Here is a 17,260-nt window from a genome sequence, read left to right on the forward strand (position 1 = left end):
TGGACTGGTGATTCTAAATTGTCCCTAGTGTGTGCTTGGTGTGTCCTGCAGTGGGTTGGCGCCCTGCCCGGGTTTGGTTCCTGCCTTGCACCCTGTGTTGGCTGGGACTGGCTCCAGCATACCCCCGTGACCCTGTGTTTGGATGCAGCGGGTTGGAAAATGGATGAACTCTGAAGCTTTTTACTTAAGATTAATAGTTAAACATATGTTGATTCTTGTTTTTTCCATTATTTTTAATATTGCGCAATATAAATATTTACAGGCATTGCTTCTGTCTTTCTATAAAATTGACTTAAAACATATCTGATTGATTATTACACCATACTTCAGCAGGGGTGTGGAAATCAAATTTGTTTCTACTTGTCCACGGACAAGTAAACTTAGAAAATCCACTTGTCCGCCAGTTAAATTCACTTGCCCATAAACAAATAACAAAAGTGAAAAATAGTTTATTTTTTTCTGATCTCTTTTATTGATACGAAAACTGCCTTCCATTTTAAAACTGAAAAAAGTTCTTTCAGGAAGTAGTATTTTGCCACCTTGCTCTAGAACATTATATAAAAGATTCTCTTATTTTAACTGGCTAATAAACAATTCCTACATTATAGCTACACTAGTTCTTTTTTCATATATTACAGTTACATAACAGAACACTGTCCTGATTCATTTTCTGCCATGTTCTTCAGCTTTTGTCTTGCAACATCTTCTCCCCCAAGAATCGTTACTATCTCAGACAGCATGTGCTGAATGCTTTTCATTTCTGCCTGAGCTGAACTGCATGGTTCCTGGACTGATGGTCCTGCTGAAGTGGATGCCGAGGGTTCAGGTTTTTTTATGAGTGATGTGCCTGTTGCCAGATGACAGCCAGAATTCCATAGCTGGTCGTGGGTCAAACTCTTCTAAAGAAGCAGTATATTACAGCCTAGCATAACGCTCAACATCCGAGCGTTCAGCTTTGGAAAACGCTTTTTCAATTGAACCAACTTTTTTCCTACTTTTAGACTCCTTTTTCTTTCTGCACATAACCAATCACCACACGATAAATGTATTTGTGAAATTAAAACTAGTTATAAGCTTAGACCTCTGAATGGATGGCATAATCCATCCATCCATTTTCTAACCCGCTGAATCCGAATACAGGGTCACGGGGCTCTGCTGGAGCCAATCCCAGCCAACACAGGGCAGGAACCAATCCTGGGCAGGGTGCCAACCCACCGCAGGACACACACAAACACACCCACACACCAAGCACAATTCAGAATCGCCAATCCACCTAACCTGCATGTCTTTGGATCGTGGGAGGAAACCCACGCAGACACGGGGAAAACATGCAAACTCCACGCAGGGAGGACCCGGGAAGCGAACCCGGGTCTCCTAACTGCGAGGCAGCAGCGCTACCACTGCGCCACCGTGCCTGGATGGCATAATTAAACATGTATAACAATTTTTTTTTTTAAAGTTCTGAAAACTCTGAGGTCTAGGTTTATAACTAGTTTTAATTTCACAAAGACGTTTGCCGTGTGGTGATTGGTTATACGGAGAAAGACAAAGGATAGGAACTGGGGGTTTAGTACGTAAGATAGACACAGCAAACATGCAATAAAGAAAGCCTGCTCAGAAAAACATCAATTGAATTCTGCGTTCGTGTCTCCGACCTACAGATCACGAACCCAACATTTACACAATATTTCAGTTAAACCTGTGTGATACCCATTCAAATATCCAGTTTTTTGGAGCCTCGTCACACCTGCCATAAACTTCTCTATACTGAACGTAGACCTGAGGACCCCTTAATGCAAGGGAGCAGCACTACAGCCACGCCACCCATGTCTAATACATGCTTTAATACATTTCATCGTGAAAAAGATATCAAGTATTTTATCTTAGGATTCTGAATGTTCATTGAGCAGGAATATCATGAAGTCAATGTGCGGCGACTGCTGCCGGTGCTTCCTCAGTGCAATAGAAAGTCAGTTTAAGAAGCGCACAGAGATTAACAGCTGGGTCAAGGAACACTTAATATAAAGCATTTAATGTGCTACATTAATTTATGACGGGATTTGAGAAAGTCTAGTAAATGAAACATTCATTTTAAGATGAAATTTAGTTTGCGACATTCTACTGATAAAATAAACTACGAGAATAAAGTTGAAATGTCGACTTTAATCTCGGCATTTACATTTTTTTGTCTTCACTGTGTCCGTATTTTTTTCACCATGGCCTTAATACGCTCCCGTAGGTTTTTCAGGGCCTGTTGTGCCAGTTTTAATCAAGTAACGATCCATTTCTCATCCGCGATGCTACTTGTTTCAGTTTCAGCAACACGCATATAGCGAGAACAACGTGCTTACCGCAGTGCATTATGGGTTACGCAGGTAATTCCTAATGACGTATTCGAAATTCCGCAAGATGGTACATTTCCAAAGAAGTAAATATTACCAATGTGGTCGGGGAAAAAAATAATCGCGTCTAAGTGAAGATTTTTATAGATATTTCATAACATTTGGAAACTGTTAGAATGTTTTCTTCTTTATTTTTAATAAACAGACAGCGCGAAAACAACTTGTTTTATATGAAAAATTCTCTAATCAAAAACGATCTATAGACAGCTCATCAAAACTGATGTCGCGCAATAAATTTCTTAACTCCTCAATATATCACAACCTTTTCAGGAAAGATTAACTGCCTAACAAGCTTTATGTGGAGAAAACAATTGCATTGCTGGTGAAATGACCGCATTTTTATGTAGAAAAAAAAAGAAAGTTTATCAATAATATATAAAAGTTATCGATTATAATGAAAAATCATCAAATGACATCGTAATGTCGGCATGAAAAAATGACCGCATCTGCAAGCGTGTAAATAGTAGGGTAAAATACTTATGTAAGACCACAAGAGTGCTTCCCCTTTGAAAAACCAGCCGTCATTTTGTAAACAATATTGAATACCAATTTGAGACATGAAGAACATGCCTAAGTAGACTGTTTCCGCACGAAGTACGTACCCAAATGTTTAAAATTTGAAAGTAGTGGTAAAAATGTGCCCTGCACAGCACATATAATTCTTTTTTCTCCACAAAATTGCACTTGTCCGCGGACAACTGAAACCAGAAAAACACGCTTGTCCGACGGTCAATTTACCCGTGTCGGACGAGTCGGGCGTTGGATTTCCGCACCCCTTTTCAGCCATCATTTAAATGATAAAATATGGTTATTATATTTTATAATGGCATATTTGTCCTTTCTCGTGTTTTTTAACAATCTGTCTGATGCTGGTGGAATTGGCTTTGTAACATTACCCACCCTAAGTCCATTAAACAAGACGGTCTAAGTTACTATGCAACTTTTTTCCCTCTCCCTGACTCCCAGAAGCAAACTGCAACTGAACTTAGTCTTAGTCGGCTGCTAGTGCACAGCTCACACTGGAAAAATGGTAATCCCCAAAGTTAGTCTTTTTACTGTAAATACAAATTAAGACCAGATCAATATGGGAGATCATCCTGAGCTCACAGTGAATGACAGCTGACCCTAAATTACTAGCTAAGGTAAGCCATCTCATTTACCTGAATACAAAGCTGGAGGACAACCCCTCAAGTGTGAAGTCACAGTTGCTCAGTCTCTTGATGTACCACCCATAGAACACAAGGAACATACATAAATTTAAAATTACTGTACATATATACAAAATAATACACATAACAGAAATGACATAAAAGGCAAAAAATAAATCATTAAAATAAAGTGCCTATACAAAAAATAAACATAACTGAAATGACAAAAAACACAAAAAATAATTTATAAAAAACAAAATACACCAATAAACCAAAAAGTATGAACCTGGCTGAAACATAACACGATAACAGTGACTGAGCATGGAACTGTACATGCGCCTCTAGTGGTGTGAGGAAGCAGTAATAATTACTGTGCCCCTGTAATGCCCATGTTGATTTCATTTTCTATTGTATGCATCCCAATTTTTTAGCAATAACACTATGGTAATGGCGCAGACTCTTGTGTCAGCCGGAGAGGACATCACATTGATAATGAGTTAGCAGCAATTAAAGAGAAGCTTCAGTACCAGCCTATAAAAAGGCCAGCCTGTCATAGTGGCACCAACTAATGTGGCAAATGCAACTGGCCCTACTAAGGACTATTAGCTACCTAAAGGGGAGCAGCAAGAACCCATTGGGTTGGTTGAATCCATGAATCAGGTTTCACATAGATAAGAGAAGCACTTACTTGATAGCACCAACAGCTGCAGTTTAAATGCTCCCCAATTCTGCTGTGTGTAGACGTGGCACATGAAAGTTCCAGTGTCATTGAGGTGAACATCACGGAAAAAAAGTGAGGCATTCCCACAAGATGACTGGTGAAAAGTCTGCATTTTGTCCTGATAGATGGGGTTTATCTTGGTTTGGTTTGTACTCAAGTCATAATAATAAACAAGATGAGATGTATCATTGCTCTGGAAAAGCCATTCAATAGTCAGTACTTTGAGAAGAACATCTTTGATGCAGGGGAAATTACACGGGAGCAAAACATCTTCTCCTGAATTGACTTGTACAAGTTTAGCAAAGTTCAACTTCAATAAACCAGAATCTGAAAAATCAAAAAAGAGCAAGAGAAGTTAAGTGTCTGTATCCAAAAAGCACAACATTGTTTTATTACATTACACCTGTGTTGTTTAAGAGTGGCATTTTTGGAATGACAATTCAGGTAAGGCCACATAAACCTGAATGTGAGAGGCAGATAAGAGAGAGCTGCTGCCAGAAGGGGTGGAGCCTGGGATAGAGAGAGAGAAATGATGTCAGAAGAGGTGGAGCCTGATGGGGAGAGAGAGACAGAGAGAGAGTGTGAGATGCTATCAGAAGAGGTGGAGCCTGAGGGGGGGGAGAGAGAGAGAGAGAGACAGAAGTCTGAGGAACAAGAAATATCTGTTGATAATGCAGATGGTTTAAAAGATGGCTTTAACGTAATTTTCAGCAATATTAGTGATAATACTTACAAGAGATGCAATGAAGAAGGATGCAGCAGGTTAACACGGGCCAAAAACCTGAAATGACAGACAGGCTCAGTTACTAGTGATGAGCAAAAAGGCCTAGCTTTGTTTAGTAGATAGTTATGTGAAATGTTAAGCAACAGGGATTAAGAGATGACAAAACTGAAATGTTTAAAATTATAAAAGTAATTAGTCCAGTGGACCGAGACTGTGAGTTTAAAATGAGCTCATCAAGAACACGGGGTCACAGTTGGAAACTTGTTAAGGGCAACTTTCACACAAACATTAGAAAGTTTTTTTCTTAAAAAGAACCAGAGGCACATGGGATAAATGACCAAACAGTGTGTTGGAGACCAGGGGCCTCATGTATAAATGGTGCGTACGCACAAAAACGTTGTGTACTCCCATATATAAAACCTAAACTTGCCGTAAAGCCACACACATTTTCACGGTAGCTCATACCCTGGCATACGCAAGTTCTGCAGACTGGCGGCACCCAGCGTCAAAGCAGTGCTACTGTTCCAGTGTGGTTTCCCTTTCTTTTTTAGATCCACATCCCTGACGCGGCTTTATAAATACACTGAAATTAACCACATATTGTTTATTAGTTTAATGCATCTGATTGTAATTAACCTGTAACAATATAATGTTCCACAGAATGGTCAAACTATTCCAAATACAATAGCTGCTTTAGTGTTGTTACTGTCACTGCACCTTATTTTTTTTCTTCTTTCAGCTGCTCCCATTAGGGGTTGCCACAGCAGATCATCTTTTTCCATTTTACTCTCACTGCACCACTCAGAGTATTTATATCATTGTATCTGAGTGTGAATCACAGCTCTACAGCAGCTGATTGAAAACAGAATTATCAGTATACAGCATCAAGCACACTGTGCCTCAGCAATGCTATTGAACTGTTGTCATACGGCAAACGCATCAGAGCCTTTCCTGTTCGGACCTCGCGGTTCAGAAACAGTTTCATCCCAAGAACTCTAAACACACTCGATCAGTCCATTAAGTGCTCCTTGTAAAACTGTTTAGACTTATAAGTACAACCACCTCATTGTAAACTTGCAATACAGTTATAATATTGCATAACCTGAGCCACTTTATAAAGTGCGTATTTGATGATGATATCATTTTTAAGATGAAATGCAGCAAAAATATGTTTACCATATTATACAGATAAAACTTTAACTTCATATAAATAATCTATATTGTTAATAATGAAACATGCGAGGACACTGTATCGCAGCACTAGCGAGGAGCTGGCGCTCCATTCACAGATTGTTCCTGCCTTGCGCTGTATTCTTGCTGGTGCTGACGCAACAATGGAAGGATAGATGGATAGAAATAATTAAACACATGCTAAGAAGATATTTCAATGTTCCTTAAATGTTTTGAAGATACGGCGTTCTAAGCTTACAGATGCCTTAAGTCTATTACAGTGCTGATTATGTGGTGACTGGGTACTTGGAGAAAGAAAAGTAAGAACAGGAATTTGAGGTTAGTACGTTTGAAAGAGACAGCACTGCTACAATAAATTAATTAATTTAAGGTCGTGCATGGAACAGCAAGCATCTTGCGTGAGACATGAACAATCACTGCGCCATCGTGTACCCATATTTAATAACATGCTTTAACTCCTATCATCATGAAAATGATATCACGTATACATCTCAGTATTTTAATTATTCAGAGAGCTGTAGTATCATGAACGTAATGGATTCTGTGTCCTGTCGGAGGAAGAGAAAACCCGTTTAAGAAGCACATAGTAATTCACAAACACAGAGCACATAGAAGAACAAATACAAAACAAAGTATTTAATGTGCTACTTTAGTTACAATGGGATTTGAGAAACAAGTAAATTAAATGATTTTAAGATGAAGTTTATGATGTTCTAATTTAATGACAAAATAAACTACGTGATTAAAGTGGAAGTTTCGAGATTAAAGTTGACATTTCGAGCTTTTTTCTCACTGTGTCCCTATTTTTCTTCTCTGTACCCTAATAAGCTTTCATATGACACTCAGACGGTGTGCTACGACTCACCTTTTCACGGCGACTTTGTGAACTTGAGCTTTCGAGTTTCTCTGCCACTCTGTGTCACTCGATCAACTTCCTTTTGTTGTTTATACCACTGTTTAAACCAACAAATAGTACATTTTTCTTTGCCTCCACTTGGTATTCACTGCAATTCTTCTATCCCCCCAAACCGTGCTTTTGCCATTGCCTTTTCACAGAAGGCCGAGCTTTAAGGGCTATTTATATTGATTTGCATATTCAAAGAGATGTAATTCTGGGAGGAGTTTGGGGAGTGGCAGCAGGTGCGTGCACATGCATTACTTTTCACGCTGACCGGCATTTATGAAGAGGAAGAACGTGGAAGTTGGCGAATGCACAGATTTATGCATCTGGATTTTTTTGTGCGTACAAACATTTCCGCTTTTGTCCTTATGCTATGTTTTATTGTGAATTCTATGCACGGTATTATGTATGAGGCCCCAGGACTTTACGGAGCAGGATGTGATAAAGGCTAAGCAGGAGGAAAAGAAGACATGGTAATGATCAGGGAGGAAGAAAGATAGAGAAATGCAAAGGCAGACAAGCAAGTAGTCAAACAGGGCAGTGGCAAGCGCCGAGAAATAAGCTTTGGATTAAGTGTGTGAAAAACTGGAGACACAAGAAGGAGAGAAAAGGATTTTTAGAACTGCGAAGGTAAGGAACAAGGCTGGGAAGGATATCAGTCATGATAAACCAGATAAAAGATGAGCAATTTGTGGTCTTGAGTAAGCATGATAGGAACAGGTACTTTGAATAGCTGGTGAATGAAGACAACCAAAGGGTATTGGCATGCCAAATGAAGGGCTACTACCAAGAATAAGGAGGGAGGATCTAAAATGAATGAAAAATGGAAAATCAACAGGACCAGATGAAATGGAAGTGAGAAAGAGTTTAGGGAAAGAGGGTGTATCAGAGGGCCAGGGCCATTTTCAGGCCGGGACGCTGGCTGGGTTGAAGGAAGGAAGACAACCTATTTGGGACAGTATTTTCCCTGAGACATTAGAGGGCAGTCCCCCTAGGTGTACCAGGAGTTGTAGTTTGAAGCAGCTTTGGGTTCCGTGGGCATCGCCAGGGGGTGCTGCAGGTATAGCTGAGTCCTTTTTGGCACCACTTCTGCCACACCTGGACGTGAAGCCGGAAGAAGGTCAGGAAACGCCTGGAGCAATAATGGGTGCACTATAAAAGGAACCACCTCACTTCCAGTCAGAAAGCCAGAGTCGGGAAGTGGAGGACAAAGCTTGCAAGGAAGAGTGGAGGTGACAGAGAAAGAGAGAGAAAGAGACAACGACTGTGTTATATATTTGTTGCTTTGTACTGTGCTGTGTAGTGGGGAGCAAAAGAAAAACCCTTCCCCACTTAAATAAAGGTGTGCTATCTGGCAAGCCTTGTGTCTCAGCCTGTCTGTGTTAGGGTTGAGGAGGCTGGTGCACCCGCCAAAGTGGTCCACAAGGGAGTAGATTCTATTTGGTTCCTGTACAAGTTTGGTAAGGAAGTCGGACTCATTTCCAGTGGGTGTGGGACTCCACCAGGGCTGCCATTTGTCTGTTCATAATTTTTATAGGCAGAATTTCAGCTGAAGTGGTTCAGACATCTAATTAGAATGCTTATTGGACACGGTACTTCAGACATGCTTCACAGGGAGGAATCCTCAGGGTAGATCCAGGACACACTGCACAGATTATATACTGCTCAAAAAAATTAAAGGACCACTTTTTAATCAGATTATAGCATCAAGTCAATGTCATCAATCAAGTCTCCTCTAAAGAGGAGAAGAATGAAGGTCAGTAGGAAAAAGACAGAATACATGTGTGTGAATGAGAGGGAGATCAGTGGAATGGTGAGGATGCAAGAAGAGTTGGAAATAGTGGATGAGTTTAAATACTTGGGATCAACAGTACAGAGTAACAGGGAGTGTGGTAGAGAGGTGAAGAAGAGAGTGCAGGCAGAGTGGAGTGGGTGGAGAAGAGTGTCAGGAGTGATTTGTGACAGACAGGTATCAGCAAGAATGAAAGGGAAGGTCTACAGGATGGTAGTGAGACCAGCTATGTTATATGGTTTGGAGACAGCGGTACTGACAAGAAAGCAGAAGACAGAGCTGGAGGTGGCAGAGTTAAAGATGTTAAGATTGGCATTGGGTGTGACGAGGATGGACACGATTAGAAATGAGGATATTAGAGGGTCAGCTCAGGTTGGACAGTTGGGAGACAAAGTCAGAGAGGCGAGACTGCGTTGATTTGGACATGTGCAGAGGAGAGATACTGGGTATATTGGGAGCAGGATGCTAAGGATAGAGCTGTCAGGCAAGAGGAAAAGAGGAAGGACTAAGAGAAGGTTTATGGATGTGGTGAGAGAGGACATGCAGGTGATGGGTGTCACAGAACAAGATGCAGAGGACAGAAAGATATGGAAGAAGATGATCCGCTGTGGCGACCCCTAACGGGAGTAGCCGAAAGAAGAAGAAATAGCATCAAGTCAATAAAACTTCTGGGCTACTGATCTGGTCAGTGAAGTAGCAGAGGAGCTTGTTAATCAATTTCAGCTGCTTTGGTGCACTAGAGGGGCAACAATGAGATGACCACCAAAACAGGAATGGTTTAACAGGTGGAAGCCACTGACAGTTTTCCCTGTTCTTTCACTTGTTTTGCATTTGGCTACGGACAGTGTCAGTACTGGTAGCATTAGGCGGCGATATGTTGACCCTACAGAGGTGGCACAGGTAAGATGGCACATCAATATGTTTCATTGCCAGAAGGTTTGCTGTGTCTCCCAGCACAGTCTCAAGGGCATTGAGGAGATTCCAGGAGACAGACAGGCAGCTACTCTAGCAGAGCTAGACAGGGCCGGAAAGGGTCCTTAACCCATCAGCAGGACCGCTATCTGCTCCTTTAGACAAAGAGGAACAAGATGAGCACTGTCAGAGCCTACAAAATGACCTCCGGCAGGCAGGCAGGCCATTGGTGTGAATATCCCTGACCAAACAATCAGAAACAGACTTCATGAGGGTGGCATGAGGGCCAGACGTACTCTAGTGGGCCCTGTGCTCACTGTCTGCCCAGCACTGTGGAGCTTGATTGGCATTTGCCATAGAATACCAGAACTGGCAGGTCTACTACTGACACCCTGTGCTTTTCACAGATAAGAGCAGGTTCACCCTAAGCACATGTGACAGACATGAAAGGGTCTGGAGAAGCCGTGGAGAACATTATGCTGGTTATACCTTGACCAGTTTGGTGGTGGTCAGTGATGGTCTGGAGAGGCAAATCCATGGAGTGACGCACAGACCTCTACAGGCTAGACAATTGCACCTTGCAGAGGGGTCCCACAGTGTCTTTTTGTAAAGAAGATGTGGTGGAAGTGGTTTGTTGATTTCAATGCATGTTGGGTATGAAAAGGGTTAGTTCTGACCGCCAATAAAACTGAGATGGATACCCCTGCTTTAAATCTCTCTATATTTAAAAAAAAATCCTGGAATGGCAAAGCAAGGTGACGATACGTGATCTTCTCGGAAGTTCTCGGAAGACATTTTAAAGACCCGCGAGACAAAAAAAGACTGGCCATGCAGCGTCTCGCGGGGACCATAAACATGAGACTTGGTGCCAAGAGATTGTCCCAGGGCCGTCTCGCGGGGATGTGGAACAAAAGATTCTTGCAAGACATGCCCTTCTTATCAAATAAGACCATAGACAGCCAGCAACACATTCAGTCATGTAAAGTCACGTGGCACACACAGATCCTGTGCTGTCAGCAAAGAAGAAAGAGCAGCGCGGAGAAAAGAGACCCAAGGCATGATGCATATGCAAGAAAGGTACAGAATGTGAAAGCAGTAACAGTCGAAAGTATTGTAGCGTCCCAGCCAAGCTGAAGCCTTTTTTGTTTAAAGTGACTGTTAGGTCCGATCAAGGGAGGGCAGAGTGCAGCATGGCAGACTGATAGCTGGGTGCTGATTGATGTGGTAAGGGGGAGGCGAGACCCATTCAAAGAAAGGTTGGAGAGGGTGCTACAACGTTGTGTTTGAGGTTACACAGTCGGCGATTGTTAAAGTAGAACTTTTGTGCCACTCTATTACGTCAGTCGCTACAGTATCAAAAAAAAAGATAGCACAGATCGCCTTGACGCAAACAAAAGGAAATTAGTTTAAGTCAATTTCAAAAACGGGGTTTCACTCACATGCATTTATTGGTTACTTTGCAAAAAAAAATGATTAACTGCTGATGATGAAGATCGTTTTGCCTGTGCTGAAATTCCAAACAGAGAAACCTATCCTGAATTCTGGAACTTAGTCATTAAACACAAGTCTCATGACCTCATTAAAAGATTCAGCATATTGGGACACGAAAGATTCCAAATATTGTTTTTACAGAAGTTCTGAAATAAAAGTGAAACTAATGAAATAGCAACAATTCAAAGAAAACAAAATCTTACAAGTGTGTATCCAGAAAAACAAACACGGGGGTTGGCGAGTGAAGCGAGCAGGAGGGTGAAGCCCCCTAGTATTAAAAAAGGATAATGGACAAGCCATAGTCCTCCTTCTGTTCAATGCAAAACGAACATCTGAAATCAGTTTACAGCTTGTAAATGCTTTATAAAAAACAGAAACATATAAAGCTGAAAATAAGAAGACAAGAAAAACAAGCAGACAACAGACAGCATGAAACACGTTCTTTGCTTTTTCAGATGACGGAGAGTGTACTTTACCTCTGCTCACATTTTGTTGAATTGCCACGTGCTTGCCAGTAAACTTCATCTATAAAGAAAAAGAAAGAAATGTATTGATTTGTGAAAAATAAAGCACAAAAAGCTTCCTTATACATGCATTTCAGCCATATTTCTTGAGCCATCAATGAAAATTATGAACACGACTTGTTTCATCAAAATGAGAACAAATCTTAAGATGCTACCAGAAGCCCAACTCTGGACGATGAACACGCCTCACTGATCATCATTATTAAATGTCAATGCTGAACCTGACGATAACAGTAATGGGAGTCTTGGTCAGAAGGAACGCTTATTTGCTCAACATTATAGAGTCCAGATCTGTCTCCTTATTAGATGCTGCCTTTTTTGTTGTTGTGCCTTCTTCAAATCTCATCTATAGTGGATTCATAGAGTATTCAGACCTCTGTACTTTCCACATACCTGACTGTGTTGTAGCTTTCATTTGAAATAGATACATTTGACATCTGTGCCCATCAGTCTACACTCAATAACCCTTAATGTCAATGTGAACACATTTTCAGAAAGGTAAGATTTACTAAAAACTTTGCCCTCTGCTCACTTCGCTTGCTCACCCTCCCAGGGCGCTCTATGCTCCAGCCACTTCTCGTCTCTGTCGCTCATGTTGCGAAGCTGGGAGGGTGGCGCAGTACGCATGTTAAGGAGATGCGGTCTGATCAGCTGCTGTCTTTCTGCTGCTGCTGCCGAGCTGCGTGTTCTACTTGTCACGCTGTGCGTCGATCATTTAAAAGCCTGTACAGCAGCTGTCCTTTTGTCTCACTGCCTTGTCTCCCGGGACATTAAAGTGTTTTCCGAGAAAATCACATATCCTTCCAAGCCTTTTTTTGATATTTATTCATATGAGTATTCAAACCCTTAACTCAGTATTCTATATAAGCTCCTTTGGCAGCAATTCCAGCTTTGAGTCTTATTGGGTAATAAACGCGCAGCCCGCAGCGATGAACCCGCGAGAACGCGCATTTCAGCGGCTCATTCACAAGCGACAATTGTGCACGCCAATGTTCGATTCTTTTCATATCACAGAACAGGAGCACTAAACTAATAAATGACCTGAAAAAGACGGCACACTGCAAGACACCGCGATAAAGTCAGATAACGCACCTCACTTCATTTTGGTGAACCATTGGGATGCCAAGAAGCATGCATGCACACCACCATCTGCTATTATAGATTTTTATTTTATTGTCATTGCACAGGTACAACGAAATGTTGTTATCACATATAGCACTTGGGGTCAGAGTGCAGGTTCAACTATTACACAGCGCCGCCGGAGCCATTTCAAGTTAAGGAAGCTAGCTCAAGGGCCCAATCGAGAAGAATCCCTTCTGGCTGTGTAACGGGAATCAAACCAGCAAACTTCCAGATACCAGCTCAGATCCTTAGCCTCAAACCCACCACTCTACCTAAAAATTATCGTTAAACGAGAGCATGTCTGGGACTTGAACCCGGTACCTCTCGCATCCTAAGTGAAAATCTTTCCCCTTGAGCAAAGCTAAGTTAACCCTTCGACTATAGTTAACTTGAGCTCGCTGCTGTTGTGACTTTGTCAGCCGATATAATGTGTTTATGTGTCCCACGCAATTCAGTAAGAATATTGGACTATAAGAGTCAGGGCCATTCAATTATCGATTGTCAGGACAGTTGGAACACCTTTAGTGCCGAAATAAAATGAATTAAAAGGTCATTATGAGATACATAAAAAGTGCAATGATATTTATAAATAAGTCATTATATTTTGAAAATATGCTGTATAATACGAATTGATTGATTGATAGACAAAACAGGTTACAGGAAACCTTTTGAAAGAAAGAATAAGCTATTTTGAAATGTGACGTCTGGAAAAGTACTACTATGAAATATAAACAGACTTTAAATATAAGGCAATTTTTAAATAAAACACGCAACATTGAGATAGATAGATAGATAGATAGATAGATAGATAGATAGATAGATAGATAGATAGATAGATAGATAGATAGATAGATAGAACTTTATATTGGGACAATCTGTTTTTTATACATTATTGTAACTTAATAAAGTGTTGATGTAGTATTTCATTTGCTAAATAATAGAGTTCGTATCAGTGTTTAGTTTGATTAAATATTGTGTTCTCTTTTACAAGATTTGTTTATCTGTGTACATTAATTATAAACAGAAACATTGGCAGGGTTTTGCTTTGAACACTCATTTGACTCTGTGTTAAGAATTAGAATGAGAGACAAACATGTGGACTGAATATAATAATAAATGGCAGTGTTTTAATACTTCTAATAGGTCGATCTTGTATTTATATGGATTTTAACTATTTTCACAAAAAAATCTTACTCCAGTGAAATAGATAACATGAATTAGAAATGAACAATATGGTAAGTTAATTAAAAACTCCTCTTAAAAATAACGGTTAATTAATGGCTATATGGTTCTTTACTGGGTTGTGTGGTTCCTCATAGAGCCATTGCTTGACAAGAAACATTTTATTCAGCTCTTTGTAAATGAAGTTAGATCTTTGTGCTTTGAAAAACGTTCAAATATGAAATCTTTACTGTATGGTAGGCTGCGGGACGCTAACAGATTAAAAAGAGCTGACTAAACCTGTCTGACTGGACGTAGGCAGCGAGGGTCCTTTTATAATTATAACCCATCGGTATTTTTCAGATCTGCTGACATCTGTCTATGGTTATTTACTGTATGGAGCCTGTAACGAATATAAATAAATTAAGGTTCTTTCCGGAACTTTCATGTTGTTAGGTCCTTTGTGAACCAAAACTGGTTTCCCATGTGCCATCGCTCTGAAGAACCACTCCGGCATCTTTATTTTAAAAGGCTCCTGGTTAAAGATTTTTTAAAAATGAATTAATCGATGCAGCTAATACACCTTGCCTTAAACAACCCTAATTTCAAAAAACCTCCACCACTAGCAATGCATGTTCCTAAACGAGTTCGCAAATAGTTTAACATACCCTGTTTTCATTTTATATTTCAATAAACAACAACAAAAAAAGTAAATTATTACAAAAAGGGTATTACTATTTGCATTTTAATGTAACACTATCGATTTACATTTGTGCTAAATGCAGTTCCTTGCGAAGCCTCATCGTGAGTAAATCCAAACTCGGAACAAGCTTAACATGCCTCGGCGAGAAGAAATTATTTTCTCGTCTCAATATTTTAAAATCGTTTGATCAATGCCCATCTGTTGGTAGTGTGAAGAACAAGTCCTCGATGACTCAGGAGAAGTTCTGATCTAAACGAAAACAGGGGGCAGCAGCGTAGCTCGAATTCGTGCCGCTCGGGATGGGGCAGGGCTTCAATTTGCAGCCCTCCAACATATCTGAATATGTTAACCTATACATCCATCCATTTTCTAACCCGCTGAATCCGAACACACGGTCACGGGGGTCTGCTGGAGCCAATCCCAGCCAACATAGGGCACAAGGCAAGAACCAATCCTGGGCAGGGTGCCAACCCACCGCAGGACACATACAAACACACACACACACACACCAAGCACACACTAGGGCCAATTTAGAATCGCCAGTCCACTTAACCTGCATGTCTTTGGATTGTGGGAGGAAACCGGAGCGCCCGGAGGAAACCTACGCAGACACGAGGAGAACATGCAAACTCCACGCAGGGAGGACCCGGGTCTCCTAACTGCGAGGCAGCAGCGCTACCACAGCGCCACCGTGCCGCCCATATTAACCTATTTAAATATAAAAATAAAATGACGCATAGAGAAAAAATAAGATACATTTTGCATAGATTTATTCATATATAGAGAAACAGAAATATTTTTTTGCATACAATTATTTATAAGCATCAACTGGACAAGAATATACTGTAGTATAGACGCACTGATAAGCCGTGTTCTGATTATTAGTTTAATATAAAATTACGCTGTGAAAAACAGAACCAGTGTAGTGTACAAGTGACAGGTGGTGATGTTTTCTGCGCAGAGCAAGAACGCATTCGAATTGATAACGAAAAGAAATTGTAAATTTGTTGTTTATCTTCCCAGAAATTATCATCGGTGTAATGTTTATGTTTATTTTTGTTATTGCCTCATGAATTGCCTTAACTGCTGTGTCTGATGCCGTCACACAACGACAGACTGAAAGTTATTTTTGAAACATTTGTGGATACAAATCCGAGAATTTGACTTTATTCATTCGTGAGTTATATTTTTCCGAACCCTGCTTCTTACACACGAATTGCACTGAGCCTTTTGGCCAATAATACAGCCCCCAAAAATGTGCCGCCCGGTGAGGACCGCCCCTAAATACGTCACTCTCAGGGAGTTTAACGCACATCACGTATGCGCTTCAGCACTCTCGTTGAGTTGCTACTGAATCGTCATGCTAGCGGAATGGCTTCCAACATGCAGCGAAAGAGTCCTTTTAAAAAGCACAAATCGTTCGCGAATCACCAATCACTGTCATCCGATTACAAAAGAAATACGCCTGTAAAATGTAACACAATACCACGTAGAAATGTAGTAGGGCAGAAAGTCGAAATATTTGATACATGATACAATGAAATAAAAGTAAAAAAATATCCACAGTCTGCTTAAGCAAAGTACACCACTAAAGGGACTCTTCCAGCAAGTAACATGAGACTGATGACGGCAGATATTAATAATAGACACTGAATTCAGAAGTTATGTTTTTAAAGGCACTCTAGTCTTTTCTGAGGGAGAATACCCAAAACTTGCACAGCTATCTCCCAAAACCCCACTGCAGTGCCACCTGCTGCCTAGGTATAATGCCAAAAATTATTACATGTATCTCAATACATAAAGAAAAGCCAAGCAAAATGACACCTCTTATTGGCTAGCTAAAAAGATTACAATATGCAAGCTTTCGAGGCAACTCAGGCCCCTTCCTCAGGCAAGATGTCAATACATAACAGCAAGTACCAAATATTCCTTGAACATTTGTATTAAAAAAGATGTAGACGACCTTCAGTTTTACATCCTCACCCATACCTCCGGAGTCGCACATATACACCATCCAGCCTCGGCTCCAAGGCGTCACATAGCCCGTCTTAGGTCAGCTGCCCGCTGTTATGCTAAACCCAAAAGGTCGATACTTGTTTGATCTTTCGAGATTTTATCACACTACAGTCCACCTAGTACCTCAAGTGCACCCCTTGCCATTTTTATTTTTTTGGAACCGAGACTGAGCCCCCATCACCAAGTTAAAAACGAGCGAGGCACGAGTCCTACAGACTCTTTTGGACTGGTTGCGCTATGAACACTTGGCCGGTCCGAGAGTTTCTTACCTTCACTTTCACTTTTACTGAGTCGACACTTCAGAGTAGTTTAAAAAGAAAAAGAAAGTTAAAACAAGCGTCAGGGAGCATTAAGACGAGCACAAAAGTACCGAAAAGTCTCAGGTACCCATCGAGAGACTGGCACACCTCTTTACTGTCAAGTGACTGGCTCTCCAATGGAGAGAATTGAAA

The 17,260-nt window shown here is 40.8% G+C and overlaps 1 protein-coding gene across 2 annotated transcripts in view; it reads right to left on the reverse strand.

Annotated features, from left to right (window-relative positions):
* LOC120515123 overlaps positions 1-17,252 on the reverse strand; it is a 30,508-nt gene extending 13,256 nt beyond the window's left edge. For both annotated transcript variants that reach the window (XM_039735855.1, XM_039735864.1), the window contains exons 1-4: positions 17,078-17,252; positions 11,759-11,807; positions 5,005-5,052; positions 4,239-4,598 (exon numbers count right to left, since the gene is read on the reverse strand). In XM_039735855.1, coding sequence (XP_039591789.1) covers positions 4,239-4,598; positions 5,005-5,052; positions 11,759-11,807 — 457 coding nt within the window. In that variant the 5' untranslated portion in view covers positions 17,078-17,252. The remainder of the gene's footprint in view (positions 1-4,238; positions 4,599-5,004; positions 5,053-11,758; positions 11,808-17,077) is intronic.
* Positions 17,253-17,260: the final 8 nt, after the last annotated feature.

This window comes from Polypterus senegalus, chromosome 1, assembly GCF_016835505.1.
Source record: "Polypterus senegalus isolate Bchr_013 chromosome 1, ASM1683550v1, whole genome shotgun sequence".
Taxonomy (NCBI): Eukaryota; Metazoa; Chordata; class Cladistia; order Polypteriformes; family Polypteridae; genus Polypterus; species Polypterus senegalus.